The sequence below is a fragment of the Drosophila tropicalis genome, unplaced genomic scaffold (assembly GCF_018151085.1).
Source record: "Drosophila tropicalis isolate 14030-0801.00 unplaced genomic scaffold, ASM1815108v1 contig_694, whole genome shotgun sequence".
Classification (NCBI taxonomy): Eukaryota; Metazoa; Arthropoda; class Insecta; order Diptera; family Drosophilidae; genus Drosophila; species Drosophila tropicalis.
In genome coordinates, this window is record NW_027173176.1 from 4,608,833 (window position 1) to 4,632,763 (window position 23,931).

General features: G+C 38.6%; 3 protein-coding genes across 3 annotated transcripts in view; 1 reads left to right on the forward strand and 2 right to left on the reverse strand.

Moving 5' to 3' along the window:
* Positions 1–13,082, reverse strand: part of Fhos (Formin homology 2 domain containing) — a 48,841-nt gene extending 35,759 nt beyond the window's left edge. The window contains 5 exon segments of the mRNA XM_068293195.1: positions 3,023–3,083; positions 3,261–3,944; positions 3,946–6,833; positions 6,899–6,949; positions 13,036–13,082. Of these exon segments, the coding sequence (XP_068149296.1) occupies positions 3,023–3,083; positions 3,261–3,944; positions 3,946–6,833; positions 6,899–6,949; positions 13,036–13,056 (3,705 nt within the window). The 5' untranslated portion in view covers positions 13,057–13,082.
* LOC137579286 (uncharacterized) lies at positions 10,013–11,290 on the reverse strand. The gene has a single exon (XM_068293004.1). The coding sequence runs from the start codon at positions 11,141–11,143 to the stop codon at positions 10,232–10,234; it is 912 nt and encodes a 303-aa protein (XP_068149105.1). The 5' UTR covers positions 11,144–11,290; the 3' UTR covers positions 10,013–10,231.
* A 7,107-nt stretch (positions 13,083–20,189) lies between the features above and the next one.
* On the forward strand, positions 20,190–20,967 carry LOC137579322 (uncharacterized). Its single transcript, XM_068293055.1, has 2 exons — positions 20,190–20,402; positions 20,468–20,967. The coding sequence occupies exon 2, from the start codon at positions 20,469–20,471 to the stop codon at positions 20,754–20,756; it is 288 nt and encodes a 95-aa protein (XP_068149156.1). The 5' UTR covers positions 20,190–20,402; position 20,468; the 3' UTR covers positions 20,757–20,967.
* The last annotated feature ends 2,964 nt before the right edge of the window (positions 20,968–23,931 follow it).

Consider the following 23,931-nt stretch of genomic DNA (forward strand, 5'->3'; position numbering starts at 1 on the left):
CTTTGGCTCTCTGGCTTCTAGCCTGTGCCCATTTAAGTTACGAGCTTGCCCGTTTGGAGAGTGTAAGAGTTTTTTTTTTGTTTTATCCTTCTTTCTTTTAGTGGGTGTGTGAGCGCAAGTTTCGATTAGGCGGCCCATCGTCCAGTTGTTCGAGGTGCGGGCAGTTGAATTGAGAATATAATTGCCAGGCAAACGGAGTCCAATTGCATTTGGCCAGCCCAGCAAAGTGTTGGCCTAATGGCAAGTCATTTGATATCCCATTTGATATTGAAATCAATCGATATATGATTGTATTTGTGTGTGTGATTCAAATGATATACAAATTTGTAATTAAATTCAAAGTCATTTATAATAGTTATTCGGTATACACTTAGGATATGTATATTAGAGATGGAAATCAATCGATAAGGGGACCAAGCCATTTCTGTGTCGTTCGGTATCAACACGTGGATCGAAGAGGCTTAGAAACAAAGAGTTATTTTCTCCCTAATGTTCAAATTAGCGCTATCAAAAGTGGTATACTAATATATCTTTCAAATAACCATCGGTATAACAAATTTCATAAATATCGTATAACAAATAGGCAAGTTATAAGCATAAATGTTTATCATTTGAAGCACCAAAAACCCTAAGTTGGTTAATGGTGGCGCCAAAGTGCTAGGGTGAGCATGCTTTACGGCGTTTAGGTAAAGTACAACAGTTTTATCACAAATGTATAAAAATGTTATTCGAAATGTATTCTCATTAAATATTTTCATTCAATTAAATTTGTGTAATTTGCAGTGACTATATCATTGTACAATATCCAAAGTTAAAACAACTTTGTCTCTAACGTATTTGTGTGTCTAATTATAATGCAAATTTTCAATCAGCCTTCAGCCGTTTAGGTTGCGAAACGCAGATACTAACTCTTCGATCTTGAAGAGGGGCCGCCAAGTTCATTTCACAAGCCCCGTTGTGAGTACCTAAGAAAATAGAGTGAGTAAGTTTATTTGGAGGGGAGAAAAACCCATGTGTCTTAGGTAAATAGACATAGAGTTAGGGGCGAGGTGAGGGCAGTTCATTATCAAATGGCCGCCGATTCAAGCTTAAAATATTTTTTTTATTTACCGAACGTGAACCGAGCTGAACTGAACCGATGATAGTAGAGTGAATGTTTTCACTTATGTATTTCTTTTTGTGTTTTGCTTTTTAGCAACAATAAACAATATAATTGCCTCGTAGAACAGCATCAAAAAGAAGTACTCAAACATATGGGAATGAAGGCACAGAGGAATGAGTGAATCATCCATTGGCTACATCAGTTTTTAGCGATCTGTTGTTGTTGTTGTTGTTGTTGCTGTTGTGTCATTAAGGCAATTGCGCATGTTGTGTTTACTTTGGTTTTTTATTTTTGCAAAAATGTCTTTTATAATGTAATTTGGTTTCAGTTTTTTTTTTTTTTTTTTTTTTTTTGGGTTTTTGTTTCTTCACGCCTCAATGCCAATTGCTATTTTTGGGCCTACGAGTCAAATCTGACTAATTGAAGAGATGAGGCAACTCAAGTTTACAGTTCAAAGGTGAGAGAAAGAAGGAGATAAACGATCGGGACTCAATACACTGACCAAGTTGAATGTACTTTCAATTTTTAATGCTCAACGATGCGTTTTTTTGATGGCATCGTGCAAAAAAGGCAAACAGAATTAACAAACAAACCAATATAAATATTTGCAATTGAGGGGGTTCTTTCTGTTTTTTTTTTTTTTCGTTCTCTTCTTATTATGCATTATTTTTTGTATGATGTGTTGTGTTCCCCGCCGCTTACAAGCAAACCAAGTGCCAACCAACCAACCAACCTTTGGGGGCAACCTTTGTCGGCTTTTACAGTTGCTTGTGCTTGTGTTGGCCCTTTTCCCACTTGATTCGGCCTTTTATGTGCATGATAATTGCTTTGGTTATGACCCATTTTGTCTGAGAGTTGCCACTTTCAAACTGGAGCGCAAAGAATGGGCATGGAATCTCAGAATTCAAATACTTTGAAGCAGCTCACAGCAGCAGTGACATGACTGCATATAATTAAGATAATAATAATTTTTCTTCAAGTCGTTTTTTTTTTGTTTTGTTCCTTATTTTTATTTTTCTTCTTGTTCCGTATTTAATTCTGGCATTGTTGTGATTGCTGCAGAGCCTTCAGGCTGAGTCACAAAGCCTCCGGCCCCCACATATGTATAAGTGTGTGTATATATATACACTTGAAAGCTGTCATTCAAGACCGAATCTTGTATGAAAGATGCCGGAGGTGATAAGTGGCGAATTGGGTGTGCGCCCCTGTGCGTGTGTGTGTGTGTGTGTGTGTGTGTGTGAGGGTTCCTGTGCCTTACCAAGTCGGAGGCTAAGCCAAGCCTTGCCCTTTGCCATATAACACACATATCGTGTAGACTTAAAGCCAACCCAGCTGCAGTTGCAACCGATATGGCAAGCCTCATAAGTTCTACGATAAAACTACACTGCAAATAAAATAAGTATCGAAATTACCCGAATCCCATGCCAACCTTTAAATACCCTAGCAAAATTAGAAACCCTTTAGATTGATCGATATCCTTTAAATTTCTATATTTCAATATCCTTTTAACCCTTATTTGGTGGCAATTCGTTTGAAGTTTGCTTTCGTATCACGACATTTTGAATGTACTCATAATGAAATTGATTTGAGACCCTTTCTTGGTTTAATTAGTTGGGTTTTTGTTAACCAATTTTTGTAGATTTTGGTGACAAAAATTTCTTGTAAACTTATGTACCCACTCGATGCCCTCTTTAGGGGTATCTAAATAAATAAATTTTCGGCGTGGGCGATACTGCCGCAGCGCAGACCGAGACGAAATCGTAACAAGCCGGGCAGCCTGCCAAAAAATTGTTGCAATCTGCTTAGAACGAATGTGTGGGAAGACACACACACACACAGACACTCTTACAAAAGACATGCATGATACCCCCTGTCATCCCTGGGGCAGAGTGCGGGAGGAGGAGGATTACCATCACTTACCCGACGTTGTTGTTTCGGTTGTTCGTAAAAGTTGCTGCCATTCTCCAACCATTCCACATCGCTGCAAGATCAGTCAAAGAGAGAGAGAGAGAGAGAGAAGGAATGAAAGAAGAGAAAGCATTTAAGATTCAGCAACCACATGTTGACATGCATGTAAGTTTGTTGGCTGGTGGTTCCGTGTAGCTAAATTCACCACACAACAAACGGGAAAAAGCTCTTTTGTCTTGGTGGTACTCACCGCTGCATGCGCTGGATGACCGGCAATTGAGCGGTGCTATCATGAATACGCACTTGATCGGGGGTGATCTCTTCGAGAAGGAACATGTTCTTCTGGGCCAACGCTAACGGAGTGGTGGCTTCATTTTCTGTCACATTGCCACCACTATTGTAGAAGAGCGGACTGAGGGGCCGGCATGCACCACCCAAAAGCTCGTCGATGTTTTGATGGCGTGAAATGAAAAGCTTTTCACCAGAGGATCGTCGTGCCTGCAACGAGGCGGAAGTTGGGGCCGGCATCGTTGCTGCTGTAGCTGTTGCCGTTGCCGTTGCTGCTGTTGTTGTCTGTGGCACTGACATTTGAACTTTTGACATTGGAATGTTATCGTAGGGCGAAGCGCATTGTGAACGCTGTTCAGGCGGCACGGGGCTGGCGCATTGCCCCAACGGCGGTGGACGCACTGAGTAGGTGAAATTGAAAGAGCTGCTTAACTCATTGGGTGCATCTTGCAGTTCATTGTGAATGGATGAACGATCGGTTTCATCGCGGCCCAGCAACTGGTCATTGTTTGGTTTTTCCGTTTCCTGTTCATCCTGCTGTAGCCACCAGGCCCGTTCACCGGATTCCCAATGTTTGATAATACGAGGCGGGGGGGTCGGTGGTTTGACTGGTGGTGCTGGTGGGGGGTGGTGCTGCTGCTGATCCATCACTATCCTTTTCCTGCCACCAGGCACGTTCACCCGATTCCACACGTTGGACATTGAAAAGCTTTTTCGTGGGCCCAGACATCCACCAGTGTTTGGGTTCCTGAATGCTCTTCGAACTGCGATCGCTACTGCTGGGCAATTTGATTGTAATCTCAACGTGTGGTTCATTGTTATTGTTCTCATCCCCTGAAAACCCATTTTGTTTGCTCTGCTGGCTAATCCCTTCTATGTTCTTCTTATTGCTGTGGCTGTTGTTGTTCTCCTCTTCCTTGGCCTCTTCGTCGGCATCCAGCCACCAGGCATCATGTTCTGGCGAAATGCGACTACGTGGCATGGCTTTGACTTTATGACTTGATTCCGTATCTAGGCCATTGCTATGACCATTTGGGGTCAAGCCGTTTATTGTCGTTTCGTTCTCATCTTTGCTCCACCAACCAATTAATTTGCCATTGCCCTCAGTAGATGGCTCTTGCTCGTCGTCTAGTTGATTGAGGGTCTCCTCGGCCAGGGTGTCGTCCTCCTCATCTGGTCGCAGCCACCAGGCGTGATCTTCACTCGAATCAATGTGCCTTAGTCTATATGGCATATCGCCGCGATTATTATAGTCTAGAGCTGAAGCCGTATTGATTTGCAGACTAGTATCTTGCCACCAACTGGGCTCCTCTTGATCGGGATCCTGTTCGGAGGTGCTTGCCGTTAATGCGGTGCAGGTGGTTTGTCCCTGACTCTCAGTGGCCTGTGTGTCCTGTGTACTGGTCGTCTCTCTGGGACACCTTGTGGTGGAGCTCAGTGTGTTATTTGTGATCGATTTCAATGAGGGATTCGTCGTCGTTGTCGTTTCGCTCGATGGCGTCGTTCTTGTTTCGTTCGTTTGAAAATCTGTCATTAGACTGATTGTTGGCCCACCGAGAGTCTCCACCTCGCCAGAGCTGTCGGAGCTTTCGAGGAAGATCGGCTCACTATTTGCGTCTTGCTGACGTGTGGCGAAAAAATTCGATACCGACGAGAGCTTCTGCAATCGCGATTGTGATGCTGGCAACGAATTTTCCACAGATCGTGAGTCAGTATGAGTATGTTGTCCACTGTGGCTATTTTGGTTAATCAATTGGCCGGCAGCATCACCTGTCCTCGTCGTCGTCGACGTCGCCGTCGCCGTCGCTGTCCCCTCTCCCTGTATTAGTTCCTGCTTCTGATGCTTGATGACGACCTTCGTCGCGTCTTTGTTTGGCGTCTTTTTTTTGCTTTGCTTTTTCGTTGTTTTCCCACGCTGTTCACTCTCCGATGCGGAGGACGATGCGGTGTTGGCAGTGCTTGAGGCAGTATCTATGGCACTTGGCGTGGGTGCACATGATTTGTGTGCCTTTAGTTGGCGATTCGGTGGTTTTGTTGATACTTTTTTGTTGGACCCAGCTGAGGGTGAGCCTGTACCCGAACCCGATGCCGTGGCCGATGTGAGACTGCTCTCAGAGCCAGCACTGGGCGAACGTTCAAGTTGCCCGCCATTGACCACATCCTCGGATTCGGCACCACTGCTTGGTGTACGTGATTTGCGCGGTCTATCCGTAGGACCCACATTCAACGAGCTTTTGCGAAAGTCCTTGTTTGGCCATTTGACTACAGAATTACTTGATGTTGAACTGTTGACCGTCTTGGTGGGTGACTCTGCTTTACTGGGCGCCGCTGGTGGTTTGTTGGCCAGATTCTCCACGGACGATTGCCGCGACGAATTCAAACGTATTGCCTTGGGTGGTGAAAGTTTGGATTTACTTGCCGATCTAGAGCTAACTGAGCCATTCGTGCCATTTGTTTTAACTGACTCTGACGGACTCTGTGATTTACTATCTCCGTTCGCGGCTGCTCCTGTTGATCCTGGGGCCGATGCTGATACCGAAACCGATGGCGATGGTGATGTGGTTGTCGATTTGCTGGACATTGGGCTGGCACTATAGCGCAAATTGCTTATCCTATCTCTGTGTGGAGTGTAATTTGAGCTTAGGCTACTGCTGCCCGCACTGTAGCGCAGATAACGTGTCGAGTCATCCAACCTATCTGATTGTATCTCCTTCTCCAACATCTGACGCGGCCTGGTCGAACGTTGTATGGTCTTCTCAATCGTCTTGGCTATATCAATGCGACGAGTACGTTGCACTGTTGTGCTGCCCGGTGGTGTGGGTGATGTTGCTCGTGTTACTACCGCGACCGAAACGAATGTTTCCTCTGGCGACTGTTGTTCGCAATGCGTCAGCTTTTCGTTCTCATCCTTATCTGCCTGTTTGTCTGACTCTTCTGTTGTTGTTGTTATAGTTGTTCCTGCTACTCCTTTGACTGACTTCTCATCAGCTGCTTCCAATTCCTTCTCTCTGCTGGCTTTGGCACGACTTGCAGTCCTTGCATGAAAATCACTTGTTGTCAAATATGAAATTGACTTATCCAGCGTGGTATTGGCACTGGAACTCCCATTGATTCTAGTAGAGTTGCTCCCAAAACGACTACTATAGCCATTTCTTGAAGTATTGTTGCTTCTATAAGACGGACCTAGCTTGCTGCGACTATTGTCAATCACTGGACTTGGATCCCTCGATTTGGCCCGACTTGTATGCTCCAAGGCCACAGGACTAGGATCCCGTGATCTTCCATATTTGCCCAAACTGCTTGTAGTTGTTCCTGTATACCGTTTTATTGGACTACTTCTGTCACTGGAACTGATGGCCTCTTTGGGTTCGGTTTTGCCATAACGACTCACATAAGTGGTAGTCACTGGACTTGATGTCGCCGGCGCTGGTGGATCACGTTTAATGCGGTATGTACCACCCGAAAATGAGGGTCTATATGCACTAGGCGTGGCCAATGATGTGTAACGAGATGTCGAATCGGCTCCAGCAGAGTACTAAAACAAGTCAAAGATTTCTATGAGAACCAGGAAGCTGAAGATAAGCAGATGGAATTACTTACCGTTGCACTTCCTGGCTTGTAGGAGCTGCCAAAACTCGATTTCCAAGGTGTCTGCAATAAATAAGTTTGTTAATGAATTGTCAAACGGATAAGCAAAGAGACATAAATGGAGGAGAAAGTGGATTATGCCCTCTATCAGCTCTCTCATGGATTCTCCGCAAAGCCTTAAAGTGTATTCAAGGTAAGAATTTTCCAAGTTGATATATAACTTATAACTATGTATATATCTTTTTTTTTTCAAGTGTTCTTCAGTTATTTGCAACAATTAAATGAACATTGTGAATGAACAAAAAAATAAGGAAAATGAAATGTTGTAATCATTAGATGACTGGATGCATTTGATTAAAGTCTCTTGTTTTTTTCCTAAGTGTATTGTTTGATTTTGATTGATTGGTGCACTTAGACCCCCAGACAGAGCCGCAAGAGCCCCAAACAGGCAGCAATGTGCTACTGATTGGCCCATCCCTCTCACTCTTTTTTTGACCCTTGACGTAGTATGTGTACGGCTCATTGAGAGATGCCCTCGACAATTATTCGCACACATTTCATCATCATCAACATCCCCATCATCATCATCATCGTCGTCGTCGTAGTCGTCGTGGTCATAATCAGCATTCGAGAAACTGTGGCAGACACATCAACACCAGCAGCAGACGACGCCAACGCCCCTCCTCCCCTTCCACCTAACAGAAACTCTCTTTTTGGCTGGCTGCTTTGAACTCGTCTTATTCTGGCATTGCATTTTCTTTTGCTTTTGCTTCTATTTCATTTTCAATTAAATGGCGCTGTAGCACGCGTTTTTCAATTAATTTCGACGTGTAAACAGATTCATTTCGATTATTTCAACATCTGCCTTCCCTTCTAATCTCAACCGCGTGGCGCATTAGAAGAATTGCCCTCGTCTAAGAACACACACACACAAGCACCCACCCAGATAGACACATCGTGTAGTGCACGATTCATCGTTGTTGCCCTTTACAATATTGCCAATATCTATGAATGAGGCGGAGGCTGAAAATGTGTGGGGTGGTAGGGAACATATCAGCCAACGGCCATCAACCATTAGATAGCAGCACTCCTCACCCTTTACCTCGCACAGAAATAAGAGTAAACTGTTTGCGGAGGGGCCGAATTGTTTTCATTTTGGCCAACAGATATCACTGGCAGATCGGACATTCATTTAATATTGCCAAATTGCAAATGTGTCTGCATAAGTTGCTTTTTATAGTTTTTGGCAAACGCAACCAGATTTCAACAATTATTGTAGATTCATCTAAATGAGACTCTCAGATGCTGTTGAACCCGACAAATTCTGAACTATGGGAAAAATCGAAATATATATGTATATTACTTTGTCAAAAGGTCACATCGACCGTAAATTAGTTACATATATAGGACGGCATAAAAGTTTCAAAAAATATCAATCATACGACATGTTCTACCACAAAAATGTCAATCAGAAAACAAATATCACTCATACGACACGTTATTCAATATATCCATGATAATTATATCATAATGAAAATCCATTTATGTCTTTTATTTTAAACAATTTGGAAATCTTTATCAGATCATCAAAGACTTAGTAAAGAATCATTATCAAATCCTTATCTTATCCCGTCTGTCAAGTGTCATTTCACAACAAATAAACCATTTACGCTTTTATTTGTCTTAGAATGGGTTAGTTATGTTTCGAGCTCTGTTAGGAATTCAAAGGATCAATATAAGTAGTTTGAGAAGAAAAGTTGTCTAGTCTTTTTATTGAAATACATTATAAAACTCCTTTATACACCATATATGCACATGTATGAGTTTGTGTGTGTGTGTGAGTAGAAAATTCCTTTATTATAGTGCCATAGCCCTCCCCTTCTTGATGGCTGGTCCCAAGTGAATTAAACATTGGCGCCAACGGTTCATGAACCACACCACACAAAATGACATATATCATAAAAAAGAAAAGAATGAAAAGAAAAAAAAACTCAATATATTTATTTCTTCAATATAGTATTCCATGAACGATCTCAGCTAATTGTTTTCGCTGCTGCTGGTTTTTGTATTCATCTGTTCAGAGTGAAATGGAATGCCAAACACAAATAGCCCAACAATGTGCAAAACAAGCAAAAGTACATACATACATACAAATGGATGGATGGATGTATGTAGTTATATAGTTGGCTCAATAGTGGTGAGAGGTGGCGAGGAGGTGGCATGGTGCGGCCAATGCGGTTGCCATCTGTATTTGTACTTTGCACGCCACTCCATGCCACTCCAGTCACTCGAAAGAGTGTTCTATCTCCTCACAGAGTCTTCTTTCGCAGCATTTGACAGCGTTATTATGCGGACTCAATTAGGCGATGGATGCCAGCCAGGACAACAAATACTAGAGAAGTGAAAGTACCAATGAAATGCCATGTCTGTCAGTTAGTAAACTCTATAAAAAAAAAACTATATACATACATTCAGCCAAATGCTGATGCAGAAATCCCACTAAGTAAGTAAGTGCTTGAAAGGGGATGGAAGTGCTAACAAAATCAGACTAAACAACATTCGTTTGCCATGTCACACAGCACGTAGACAAATGATTTTGTTTATTTTAAAAATCACTTTTCATTTTTTTTTCACTTGTCAACTGCGAATATTTTGCATTAAAGGGTCAGTATGCAAAAATGGCAAAGACAGATCATTCTGTTTAATATAAATGATTGAGTGGAGTTTACAAGACTTCTTCGAATTATCGAGCCTATCTGATTGATCTTAGTTTATATGTATATCTTTCAAATCAATTCAAGTTCTTTGCTGCTCTCTGAGAGTAATAAAGGTTCAGGAGGTCTCTCCCCAAAATATTTATATTTCGAATCATTTTTACAAGTGAATCCTTAAGTGACAAAGTGACTTCCAGAAAAATTATTTAATTATTTAAGCTTTGAACCTAAATTTTTGATCGAGCATCCCTTGAAAATATTATCAAATTTACCTAATTTTATTGAAAATATCTTTATAATTCATTTGATTCTCCTGATATAACATAGAATTCAGATAATACAAAACAGTTTGAGTTTTTTTTTTTGTAGTATTTAGAAACATATATTTTAATTCATTTTTTGGGTATCACACTTGAAGAATTTGTCTTGCTCACAGCAGTATCAGGTATTAAGATTGATATATGGCCACAAAATGTTTGGCTAATAGTCATATAAAAATCTAGTCAGAGATGGTTTAGACTAAGTTAGTTAACTTATTTTTGAGTCCCACTTTCGGTTACTTTTGCTGCCCAACTAAATATATATATATATGTATGTATATATATATAGAAAGAGAGAGAGAGAGAGAAAACTAACTTTTCCTTTTAGCATGCTGTGTATAGACCTTCTTTAGCCCACCACCAACATCAACACCACCAGCAGTACCACCTCCACCACCACCACCATTACCATAATCAGCAACCACATTCAGACCTATGAGACCCAAGTTTCTTGTCTCTGGGACAAATGACTCCCAAATTGGTGGTCTTGATGGAAATTTGATCATGGCATCTCTCATACCCCGCATACCCAGCTCAAGGGCACAATCCATTGAACTTCTCTGCGGAGGATCCTGGGTAAAGGGTCCATTGAAATGCACATAGATGTCACCCTGTGCAGCCAGATCTAGACCAAAGCAAGACAAATCTTCGCCAATTGATAAAAGTGCAACATTTGGATTTGTGTGAGCATTGCGAATGGTTTCCAACATGTCGGCTATGCCATAATTATCGTGCATCATGGCACACTCAATGCCCGCCTTGATCGAACAGGTGGGCATATCTTCGTATGGGAAATTGAATAATAATGGCAAAGGTTGACCAAAGATATCAGCAAACGTGGGCAGGGAAGCCGTTTGATTGTAAAGCTCGGGGAATAGTTTATAATCCTTAGTTTTGGGACTAGTATCATTGAAAACTGAACCAGATGCTAGGGCTGCTGCCGCCGCCGCCGATGTGGAAGCCTCTTCGCCACTTGATCTACTAATATTATTTGCCTCATCGGTAAAATGTCGATGGCTTGCCTTCGGATGGTGGTGATGATGATGATGATGATAATAATGATGGTGTTGACGTTGCGTTTGGGTATGCTGATACTCTCGATCATGATCCCGCTCCCGCTCCCGCTCCCTATCCCGTTCCCGCCTGCTATTATCTGGACTCTTTTTTTGTTGCAAGGCAGCCAATGGATTCATCTTGCAGGAAGGCCGACGTCTTCGGGGCATTTTTTCTCTCTTTTTTGAGGGGGGCTTGTAGGGGTCGGGGGGCTGGGAGGGGGACAGCAGTTATGTTTGTTAATTAAAAAATACTACTAAATGTTTTTTTTTTTTTTTTTGTTTTTTGTCTAATAGTTTTTTAAGACAAAACTGAAAGGTACACACACAAAATATATGTGTCAATTGAATCATGGCCGCCTGCCCTGTCTTTTGGCCATTGCATTCTGCAGGCGCTGCCACTCCCCCTGCCACTCCCACTCCAACTCCCTCGATCGAGTCGAGTTGTTTTACAAATTGTACGAATATTCACACTTTGTTAATTAATTAGGTGGTGCGTGCCCATAGCATTGGAACTTTCAACTTTATGCGTGTCATAAATATTTACAACTTCCTTAGACACACACACACACACATAAAACTCTTCCCATCTCTTTCACTCGTTTCCCGAAAGAAAAATCATTTTCCTTTTTCGTGCATTTTAAGATTGAAGCATTCTAAAAATACAAAATTTAAGATACTGAAACTTGTTGGCTACTGAACACACAAATGAAAATTTACTCATAAACTGATTGGTTTATTAGATGCAAGGCGCAACAATATATACATACGATATGTATGTATGTAAGTATATATAGAGATCCAAAAAAAAAAAACAAAAAGAAATGTTTGATTTATGACCAAAGAGTTGACAAAGAGGCTAAAGGATATAATGAGTTTGACACCGCAAACAAATCGAATGAATTCGAACAAACTGAATCTCTATATAATCTGCCCAATTAGCGTCAAATGCAGCTGCCACACCTATTGACAGATAGACAGACAGAGAGACAGACCGAGTTGCCATTGAGATGAAATTGTAGCAATTATTGAACAAAGAATTAAACTGAAGCAACAAATAAAAATCTATTTTTTTCAATAGATTTTCTAAACAATAACCCAAACGTTTTGCATTGATTTTGTATTTGGTTTTGCATGGGTTTTTGGTTTTTGCTGTTGTTCCAAATTGTTTATCATGAAACTAGGTGCCGCACACACCTACACACACACACACACAAACTCACTATTGAAATTCAAACAATTGCCAATACCATTAGCCATGTGTGTGTGTGTGTGTGTGTGTGTGGGGGTGGGCTGAAGGTAATACACTTAAAATAAAAATTCTCAGTAAGAATTAGATTTTGGTATCCCAGGTTAATCTGGACCATGTTAAGATTTGTGCTGATCCCATAATTATACTTAATGTGATAAGAAAGATCTTTTATTCTTCCTTTATAAGCAACAAATTGAACTGTCCAATGTTGATATATATATCTACGAAGAAGATCGATTTATTGGAAAAGCAATGAAAAAAGGAAAAAATCCTTAATTATTGATCTCGAGACGGCCAAGGTTTGGTTCCTAGAGTCCTTTTATTATGTTTTGGTGGGTTATATCCTTTTTGTGTTACTTCGATAAAGTGTCGATCAGTTGAACTATTTAGGGTTCGCTTTTTGTTTCAAAACAAAATGAATTTTGATGGAATATGATTTTGTAAGTTATTTTCATTTTATTTCACTTCACGTAGTTGGAATTCTCAAATAGTTTTAAAGTTGAATGGAAAAATCCTTTTCAATCGATAGATTGATCAACTAGATATAGTTGATTGTTTTGTTTATTTGAAAATTTCTTTTTAACTTTCTGTTTCAGTTGCTTTTTTGTCAAGTGTATAAATAAGCTGCTATATATGTACATTGGCCAACAGCATTAACAATTAGAAACAAACAATTGCAAAAACATAAATATATAGATACGCCAACACATTCAAAAAAGAGAGAGATAGAGAGAGAGGAGGGATAGACGGAGAGATATAGAAATGTTGAGATACAAACTTAAACTTGGCGATGCACAAAAACTTTACTTACATAACTGCGATACGAAGACATTGCTGTTGATTGAATGACTGATCGATTGACTGACTGTTTGGCTGACAGATTACGTTATTTTGGCAAACGATCTGTTTGAAGATTACGTTTTTCCTATATACACTTTGTTTTGATCTACTGATTTATTGATTTATTCTATATTTCAATTCGAAACATTCACATTGTTTTCATAGACTCTTCTATAGATTTTTGTTGTTGTCTTTGGTTTTGATATATATGTACGAATATAAATATATCACTTTGGCATATTGATCGTTTTTATTGTAATCTAATATGCACACACGCGACGAACTAACTAACTAATGACGAGAACGAAACAAAAAAAAAAAAAAAAAAACAAAAATATATATTGTATATGTGACTAAACGTATCTTTTGGATGCAGAACCGTCTGTCTCACTGTCTGCCCGGCTGCCTAGAGCTCACTGTACGGCCACTCAATTGCAAATTGCAATAGATGCGAAATAAATTAAACACATTTACTTGATGCGATGCGAGGCGATGCGATGCGATGGGAGGCGATCTTCTGGTTGTGTACACTGAGTATATATCGTTTCGTTCTTTTTTTCAGAATTTTTGTACTCTTCCTTTCGACCAAATCAAATTTCCGTGAGTGTTTTTTATTCTGCTATTTGTTTGCTTGTTGTTTTTTTTTTCGGTTTCTTCTATTTTTTGCGCTCTGTGATTTGGGCCACTTTACATAATCCGCCGGCACGCACCGAAATGAAGGAGGCAATGAATGGAAAGGAATGGGAATCGAAACGGGAATCGGTACGGGTGGGCATGGGGCATGGGGCACGTTAACGGATCGGCTCGGTTCGGATCGGTAGCCAATCTATTTGAGAATGCAGATGCAGCCGGCAAATGCGACACGTCACTGGGTGTTTTATTTATGCGTTGATATTTTCCTCAGGCAAATGGCGTTTTTTATCTTCATTTTCATGAAAATTTTCTAGTCACACACACACACTCAAACAAACATATACATATGTACACACACCGTTCACATAACATTTTGTGTTGGTTGTTTTTGTCGTTTTGGTTAGAGCAGAGAAGGAGAACAAGTGAGAGAGGGAGGGGAAGAAGAGGGAAAAGAACTTTTGCTGTTATTTTTAAATTCAGCAAAATTATCCGATGCATACATTTGTCGCATGCGAACGTCAAGCGGCGCGATTTTTAATTTTTGTATTTTTTTTTTTTTTTTTTTTTTTGGGTTTGTTACTTGCCACGGCGCGTGGCGTGTGCGACTCGGCGCGTTGTCAAAGGAAAACTGCTCGATGTGTACAAATCATTTGTACCGCTCCGAGATTTTCCCCTAGACTGCGTGAAAAACTAAACCGAACTGAACTGAACGGAATGAAACTCTGAAAAAAACACGCTGAAATATCTGAAAATCTCAACACAAGAAGAAGCAAAACACACAATTCGAATTTTGTTGTTTTTCGTGTGCGTGTATATATTTTTGGCCAAAAGAGATTCATTCTCTTTATTCTCATTCTCAATTTCTCTGCAACTCATGTCTCTTTGTTTCTCTCTCTCTCTCTCTCTCTCTCACTCTCCATTTGATTTGGGATCGTTGTTCAGTTTTCGTAAATTGCAATAACGAAATAAATAAACGGTTTCTTGTTGCCTTTTCGTACACACACACATACATACAAATATCTGGCGAAAATCGGCCGACCCTGTCTACAGTGCAGGACTAAGTCAAAAGCGGAGCCCTTTCGGGGCTAAAAGTTCAGAAAAAAAGACAGTTTGACTCACGTTATCCAAGATATAGCCAAAATTTGAAGGCTTCTTCTATTCTTCATAAAAATAATTTGTTTATATTCTTTACAATCCTAATGATAAATTTCAAAGGGTTTGCTGACAAAAAGTCTTAAAAAATTACAAGTTTTCGAACTTTGTCATTAAGAAATAACCCACCCAGCATTTTATGAAACGTCTGATCGTTTCTTGAATCTTTTTCTGAATCGTCTTTCTTATTAAATTAGTCATAAATACATAAGTTCATTCTGTAATCATAAAGCCACGACTCCTGTTGATTAATTCCTTATGAAATCTTTCGACTAGAAAAGTAATCATTTGTTATGATTGATCAAGAGGGATTATTCACAAACTAACAAGAAATCGAAGGAGATATGAGTCCAAAAAAGTGAGGCTCAAAGCATTTACTACACCCCCGCTATATGGCTATTCCGGTCCTGTCCGTCTACATGTACATAAACATATAGGTATATTTATATATATGTAAATAGCGTGACAGCATCCCATTTTATCTTGCCCCGAAAAGTGCTTTTCATTTCCAAACTACCGCAAAACATAAAACAAAACAAAAATTGTATAAAAATTCTTGTAATGCTCATGAGGCCAAAAAGAAAATAAAGGAACGGAAAAAAAAAAAGATTGAAAGTATTTTGCACAGAATATGAATACCTATTTATAGCTGTATATAACAACAAATTTTCTTTAATTCAAATATAAGTATTTCTGGACAGGTGAGTAATCAATGAGTGAAATATATAGGCATATCTACATATCAAGAAGTAAATGTTTTTCATATGTTTCATTCATTTCGCATATTGGCCTAATGAATAGAATTTCGTCTTTTGTTAAGGCCAGGAAAACGTTATAAATCATTCTTGAATTAGTTTTTTGATTGCCATTTTCATTGGCGAGTGTCTAACAAAGAATCAATTGGAAAAGAGAAAATCTAATAGCATTTCCCGGATTGTGTCATGTGCCACCTACCAAAGGGAAGCTTTATTCAAAAGGAACATTACTTCTTCGGAGTTCAACTGCTTCGATCTTCATGAGCAGCTATAAATTTAAAGAAAAAGAAAAGTAGCAGTCCCTTGAATCCTCAACCAGGACATAATGAGGAATGGGTCAAAAAAGAATCAAGTGGAATGAAGCACAGACCCAGCGGCAGAACCAGAACTAGGCAATTGGTGTAGAGTCTACTCGGACGACATACAATAGATAGAAGAGTTTTATAGTCCCAAGTTTATTTGAAGTCGACCACCAATAGTAGGTGTTATCTTAACCGATATTCGTATTACTTTTGTCGATCGCATTTAATTATTTTGTTTAGTAACAAACCAACGATCTCAGGTTTTCCGGGGTTTCCTTTGAAATTTGTTAAGTAGAAACGTAAGTAGAATAATTTACAATAGAATATTTTTTGCACTAGCAATTGAGCTACATTCATTACATTTTTTTATACATTTCAGAGTGTTTTTGTCCTCTTCATTTACGTCTTTGTGAAGAAGAATCACACTTGAAACTCAGAGTCCCTTAGCCACTGCTTATTTCTCAGGATTTCATACAAAAAGGATTTGCAATAAACAAGAGTTTTAATCAAATTTCAAAAGTTCTAGTACTTATACTTCAAAAGCAAAGTATATAATGGTTTGATTGGTTGAAGTCTTCCTTCCTATACTGAACAGTAAGTAATGTGATGGAAAAAGGGTAAGGGTAATTCTTATTTTGCGCATATTTCGTAGCAAACTTGTTTCTTAAATATAAGGTTTTTTATATTTGTATATTCTAATGGTGATAATAAAAGAAATTTCACAATGAAAGATTCTCTTCCGCCCCAGGCAAAACAAAGAAAGAAAACACTAATCCACTGAATGGTTCACCCTGCCCACTTCCCCCGACCACCTAAGACACATGCATGCCTTCATTCATTTATCAGAGGAGATATATACACATATGTATATTCAGTAAATATCATAGAGGATATCATATAGAAAACTACGACAGATATCGCGCACTCGACTCAAGAATTGATATTTGTTCTGATTTTAAAAATAAAATTTTGTGTGCCACTTTTTTTCGCCGGCCAGCGGATCTCTGAAAAACTAAACTGACTGAACCACAGAGAGGAGAAGGAGGAGTAGAACCATATGAGAAAATTTCAATAGAATAGAATACGGGAAGAGCAGTGGGACAACGGCGAGAGGAGCAACACCGGAAGCGTGCGGCTAAAGGAGGAGAATGACGTCTGTGCAACGGCCGAGCATTATTTCATTTTAGTGATACATTTAAAACTAAATATGCGCAAAATGCCAAAAACCATTCAAATGATATTTACGCTGAAAGCAAATGCCTTTGGCCCTCACACCCGCCAACTAACCACCGCCCCCTTTCTCGGAGCTATCATCCCGGGTCCCAGTTTAGGTCCCTCTTCACACATAAATCAGATTGCGCGACAAAGATACGCTAAATTGCCTGAAAATCTCAACGAAATCTCAAAGTGTAACAGAGCTGGGGCATCAATGGGCTAATAGCCATAGAAGAGCAGCAGCATCATCATCATCATCATCCTCCTCCTCAAGCAGACGGCAGGCGGCAAAGTGGCTCGACACTTTGACGAAAGACATGCAGTTGGTTACCAAGCAGTGATAAAGGAGAGGGGAGGAGAGGAGCTGGGTAGAGTAGGGAATAGGGACTTAACCCAATCTGACCGACAGATACAAATAGCTTTCAACGGTGCATTAAAAACAAAAAACAAAAAAAAAATTACTAAAAGAGCCACAACAGGCGTTCATTTTGCATGCTTTCCACAAATAATTTTCCCAATGCGTGGCTGAGAGATGTTGACGCCGAAGTCGAAGCCAACGCCAACGCCAACGCGATTTGAAAAGTAAAGAAAAGAAAAGTAAAGCGAATGCAAACAAATCGAGGAAACAAAATGTTGGCCGCCTCAAAAACTAGAAACTGAAATGAAATGAAATGAATTTTTTTGGGGCAGGCCATAAAAAATACACCGACAGCCATAAAAGTCAGACCCCGACAATACCCGGGAGCAGGCCATCTAGCCATCGAGGTGCATAACGCGGTCGGTCAATCATACATACAAATATACCGCCACCACCACCACCACCAGCACCACCACCACCACATAGAAGCTGAAGCTAAAACTGCAACTGGGCAAACTGGGAGCAGGGGAAACTCTTGTGCCGGGGCGCTTTCAATCATTTGTACGATTTTTTTTTTCTTCCGTTGCGTTACGTATTTGTAATTTATGTCTTGGGGGCCGTGGGGCGTGCCATCAGCGACAGATTATGCAATAAGAGATGATAGAGAAATGATATGGAAATGCTAGTTAATAAAACTAATCGAAGGGTAGCTGAGCGAGCATTGAGGAAAATCTGTTGATGCTGCTGTCAGTTGATGCCGCACGATCTGTTTGCCATCCCCCCCTCCATCATAGGGAAATTCCCACAGAAAATGTAATAAAAACCATAAGCTTTTAAGTGGGCGCCACTGACCTGATTATAAAAGTTGGAAAAAGTGTGTGGGGAAAAGTGATAAGTCTCTGGAAATGCAATCTTATCAGAAGTTTAGGTTTCATTAGATAAAACTTGGAACTAGCAAAGTTATAGAAGATGTGTTTGCAAGGGAAATCTCGAGATAATGCAAAGGAAACCCGAAGAAAAATCGTAAGGCCGTCCGTGGGAAAATTATAAGGAAACCTTGCGACCAAAGAAACCTAAAAAAAACAAGGGAAGAAGAAGGAAACTTAAAAGAAAACCCCAACAAAGCCTTAATGGAAAGTGAACCAGAAAATATAACCCTTACACATGTAAACTGATTTATCTATCATTGGCTTAAACACTAGCTCATCCGAGTTCGTCTAAAAGTTAAACTAACTAATCCGACTTAAATTATGCATTTGGTCAATCACAGAATAGAGAGACACTTTGACTCATTGCCAGTGTTGCAAAATGCTTGTTGCTTTTCCCTATGACAGTTATCGAAGAAACTGAGATCTACGCTTTGGTTTCACTTATGAAATCTCATTTTCTTTAATGACAATAAATTTAATAGTTTTGCTTAAAATTCAAATACATTTTTCTTTTCATGTCACAGCTACAAACAATAAACTGCAGTTAATAGTTTTTCTGTGTGTGTGTGTGGGTTTTTTTTTATTTTATTCTCTTAAGTTTTTTGTTTTGTTTTCATTTGTTGATTTTTATTTAGAACATTTTGTAAAATTTTTGTCGACAGCATGGACGGGGCGGCTGTTGCAACACATGTACGCAACACATTTTCTAGTTAGCCTGGCTAGCCCAATGGCTGGCTGACTGACTGACTGGCTAGTTGGCTCGCTGCTTGTGTGCCAATATTTAATTTAAATATTGTATGTATATTTTGCTGGCACATTTCGCCGCCACGATTCTTAACCAACCTCACTATGTTGCAAGATGTTGATGCTTTTGTTTAGTTTTCGGTGTGGAATACGGAATAATGTTGTTTTTTTCTCATTTTTTGGAAGATCTCTATGCTCTGTGTGTGCTTAATGGTCTGCGGATTTGATCGTCTTTTCAAGGTTATTTTGGAGACTGGAGCGGATTGGGTTTTGATTGAGTCTGCGCTGCGTTGTGCTGCTCTGGTGTGAAGTGCCAATGTCTCAAGCGTTTTTATTAGAAAATATTACGTATACGCAATATTGCGTATACGCCATGTCGGCTGCAACTCATGTTGATATTTGTATAGAGTGTTGCTCTTCTTTTTTTTTTTCTTGAAGTAGATAACTTTGACGCGCTGAAAAGCATTTTGAAGTAGAATATTTAGTCTTTGAAGTGGATTTTTGATTTGAATTTTGGATTTTGATTTAGCAAGCGATGACATAGATTCTTTGCTTTGTTTAGAATTGTTGTTGATGAAAAAATCAGACATGAATTGATAAATAACGATAACAAATTGCAAAATATTTCTATTCTTTCTGTTTTTTTTTGGGGTTTTTTTGTTTCATCGTTCCATTAATTATAAAATATATCCATCCGCTGGTGATAATGGACTGACTTGACTGAATATTACTTTACCTATTTCGGATCTTAATATGATTTGTTTGGTTCAAAGTTACTTCATAAATTTTGTCTTCAAAATGTAAAGTTATATTCAGATTCATACTTAATCAAGGTATCAATATTTTATAGGGTCGCAAGAAAATTTGGACCAGAATCTAGCAATCTTTTATATTAACAGCTAATAAAACTTTTAAAAACCAAATTCAAAAAACCCGCCACTCGTAAAAGCACTAAAAGTAGACAAAAACTTTTTAGTCGATTTTCAAAAATGTTTCTGAAAAACTTTCTGCTAGTGTTGCCAACAAAAACCGATGAAAATAGCAACGAAAAAGAAAACAACAAAGTAGAACGCAAATAATTCGCATAGGGACAAGAAAATATTTACCGAATGGAGAGCAAATATAAATTCTGATATAAATTCATTCGACAGAAGAAAAACAAAAGGGTATAGAACAGATCAAAAAGCGTGCGTGTGTGAAACGATAATGCCCTGAGAAATTAATCACAGTTCTGGCCATTCGATTACATTGTATGTATATATGAATACTATATATGTATGTATGTATGTGTTAATATATTTGCTATCGTATATAGAATGGCCCTTGTACTGATCCATTTGCGTCGCCTCATTCTGTTGCTGAGTGTTGTTTATCTGACCGGTGGAATGTTTCGTCGCCTGCTCACAGGTCACGATGATGGTTATGATGATGACCATCTGCTCCAATCGAAACGTGTTGACCATTCCAAGGATAATACTTGGCTGAAGGTGCCGTTGCATTTCCAATGGTGGGCCTACATTTATACTTGCTACGTCTATGTGGTCCTTGTCAACTATGCGAGCATGCGTCGTTTAACCAATTTGGTGGAGTTCTTTTTGCATTAGTTATTGATTAAGAGTAAGTGAATCCTAAGTAAGAGTGATGAATCCTGAAAGGATCAAAATTGAAGAAATCACTTCTTTTCGTTTCTCTTCTGAATGCAATGAAATTTAAAAAGTCTCTGGAGAAAGTCCATTTAGAATTTAGTTTATTTATTGTTCCATGATCGAAACGAAAACTAATAAAGCAAAGTAGCATTAATATTTAAATGGTTAATTTATGTTGAATAAAATTTAATTAATGATTTAAGAGAAAAAAAAGGAAGATATGTAATTTTGGTGAAGTTAAAGGGAATAATTTGTCCTAAATGTGCTTAATATTAAACATAGGCGGTTTATTCCAATATAAAACTTATCTGTGGGCTCAAAGTTGCTTAAAAAGCTTTTCTCCCAGAGGGCGCCACGTTACGTTATTAGCAGAGACGCAGAGGCAACCCTAGGTAGAGGCTGCCAGACTGCTAAAGCTTTGTATTTGTGGCGCCAACTCTACTTTGACATCATAATAATGCTAATTTATAAGTAAAAGTACTATAAAATTAACACTAGACAATAAAACAGATTAAAATCATATGTTTAGCATATGAAACTTATGTTTTAAGTCTACTTTCTGGGCGATTAACTAATATTAGTACCTTATTTCACCGCTAGAGGGCTTCAAAAACTGAGGAAAAGCGGCAGCAACTTTGCCAAGTTTTGGCTTATGGAAAACGTAACGATAAACGCAGATAACGTTAAGTGGCAACACTTGAAAAACCGCCAAAATTGTAAATTTTAAAATAAATTTAATTATATTATAATTGGTTTTCCACTTGAGATATTTAACAGGCAATGCATACCCGACAAGCCCTTTTCCTATAACTATTTATTTTGTTTGATTCTAAACTACTATTAAATGTAGCTTAAATTTTTCTTTTTTTTCATGTGCGTATACGTAATATTTCATACAATTCTCCAGACGAACTTGATTCTTTTTTAGATTTCAACATTTTTGTGTAATTTTTAAAATCAATTTCAATTTAAAAACTCATCTGTAAACTATTCTTTCACATACAATAATTAAATAATAAATTGTATTAAAAAAATTATTGCAATATTCGGCTTAAGTTTGTTGCTTTACATGGTTTTGTAATTTGTATTGACAAAAATGTGTCGCCTGTTGGCATTAATTAAGTTGCAATTGAATTTATCGTCACGATTTTGCAAATATTTCTGATGATTAAGCGTTTTGCTTAAATTAAGAGCAAGCGTCCGGCAGATTCTGTAGTCACAACGACTAGAAGATACTCTATGGCCAAGGCCACCCAAAATGAAATACAATTTGAAAGCGTGTCTCATTTCGCTTATATGTTCTTGGTGAAATCTTCATAAACTCATCTGTCGGCGCTTCATAAAGAAGCGAAAGAAACATGGCCAAGGAGTGATGTGAAGTTGAAGAATTATGACAGGCTCTATTTTTGAATGCATTTTACCTTCCATTGATTTTGATGGCAGCGATTATTAAACAGAAAGACAGATATATGTGCATATATTGAGCACACATTGCTCTACAAAAATATATGCAATGAAATGAAATTTATGAATTTAATATGTTGCAAATTCTTTGCCAAAAAGGTCAGACTAGTATTTGCATATTTTCATTCTAATTGCACATGTTTATATAAAACACGACAATATTTTGTCGAATTCGACTCTTTTTTTTTTTTTTTTGTACTAGATCGGTTTGGCCGATCAAATATTGTATCAAGAAAATATTTCATCTACATACATATATAAGTAGGTATATATCGCCCACATAGCTCTGTATATGTAAAATTGTATATATATAGATATAGATTTATATATTAAGATACAATACGATTCATAGCCTGGCAGACTGTGACTCATCTTGAACGCACACGTCACTCTGCATGTTATAGATAGGTGGTGGGCCTCTAAGGCAGAAAGCTCATACAGAATGGTCAAAAACAACTGCTAAATAAGACACATGAAATCTCTCTATTTGACAAATATTCTTTTTGAGTGGGTACCGACAATGGCTATTGACATTAAGAAACATATTGAGCGAATTGTGATTCATTAAACGTTAGTTGAACCATGTCATCAGTTTATACCCTGTAACCAAGTCCAAGAACCACAGAGTGAATGGGGATATTCAGCTTAAGCTTAGAGAAATTTGCTTAGCATAAGGAAAGAAACTTACTCATTTTTAAAGATGCTTTTTATATTTTATGAATCAATTGAAATTCTTAAGATGGATAGTCTATCTCTTTCTCTATCACCAAGTATCATTTTATCTTGCGGAATCATAAGACAAACCATCTCAGAGACAAACAACTTAACGCCTTGTAATATTCTTAACCTTTTATCCCAATGATTTTTAACTCTATCCAAAAGAAGGACTCAAAGTAGTTTGGTCACATCTTCGACAATCATAACAACTTTCAACATTCAGTATTTTCCATGTTCTTTATATTTCTTGTTTTATGGAATGAAAAACCAAAAGAATTTAGTTCAAATAATACGAAGTATTTCAATGTCGTTATAGGACAGTTTTGCAATTTGAACTTGTCATCGATGGACGGCAAAAATATTGTATAAATAAAATTTGGCAATAAGCAAAAAGAAGAAGGCAAGAAAATTGTTAGTTTATGAAAATTTATAGATTAAAACTGAAATGCATCAACTGTGGAAAATTTCTATTTGTTTGCATTGCAGACTAAAAGTTATTTTTGGTCTGTGATCTTTGGAACTCAAACAGGCCAACTAACCACCCACCCATCCAAAGCAAAGCATCCACTTGAGCTTATCTAGTTGGCACTTTCAACCCCGCCGAGAGCCAAAAGACCTCTTATGGCCGAAAAAGGGCTTCGTCCTCAAGTGAGGCATAGCAAAAAGTGGCTGAACACTTGTCAAATGGGCACACACACTTTATGAAGAAGAAAAAAAAAAAATAAAGCAGGAAAACACCTCATCTCCTCATGCAAGCCTGATGCCGATCTATATATAACTGCATAGCAGGCATGCTTCTACATATGTACATATATATATACATTTCACTCTATACACACACGTGTAGATATACATATGTACATATATTTGTATCTGTGTGATCATAACAATTTTGACCTAATTTCATGTGCTGGCACACGAAACATAAAGCACATACATAAGTAGCAGGGGG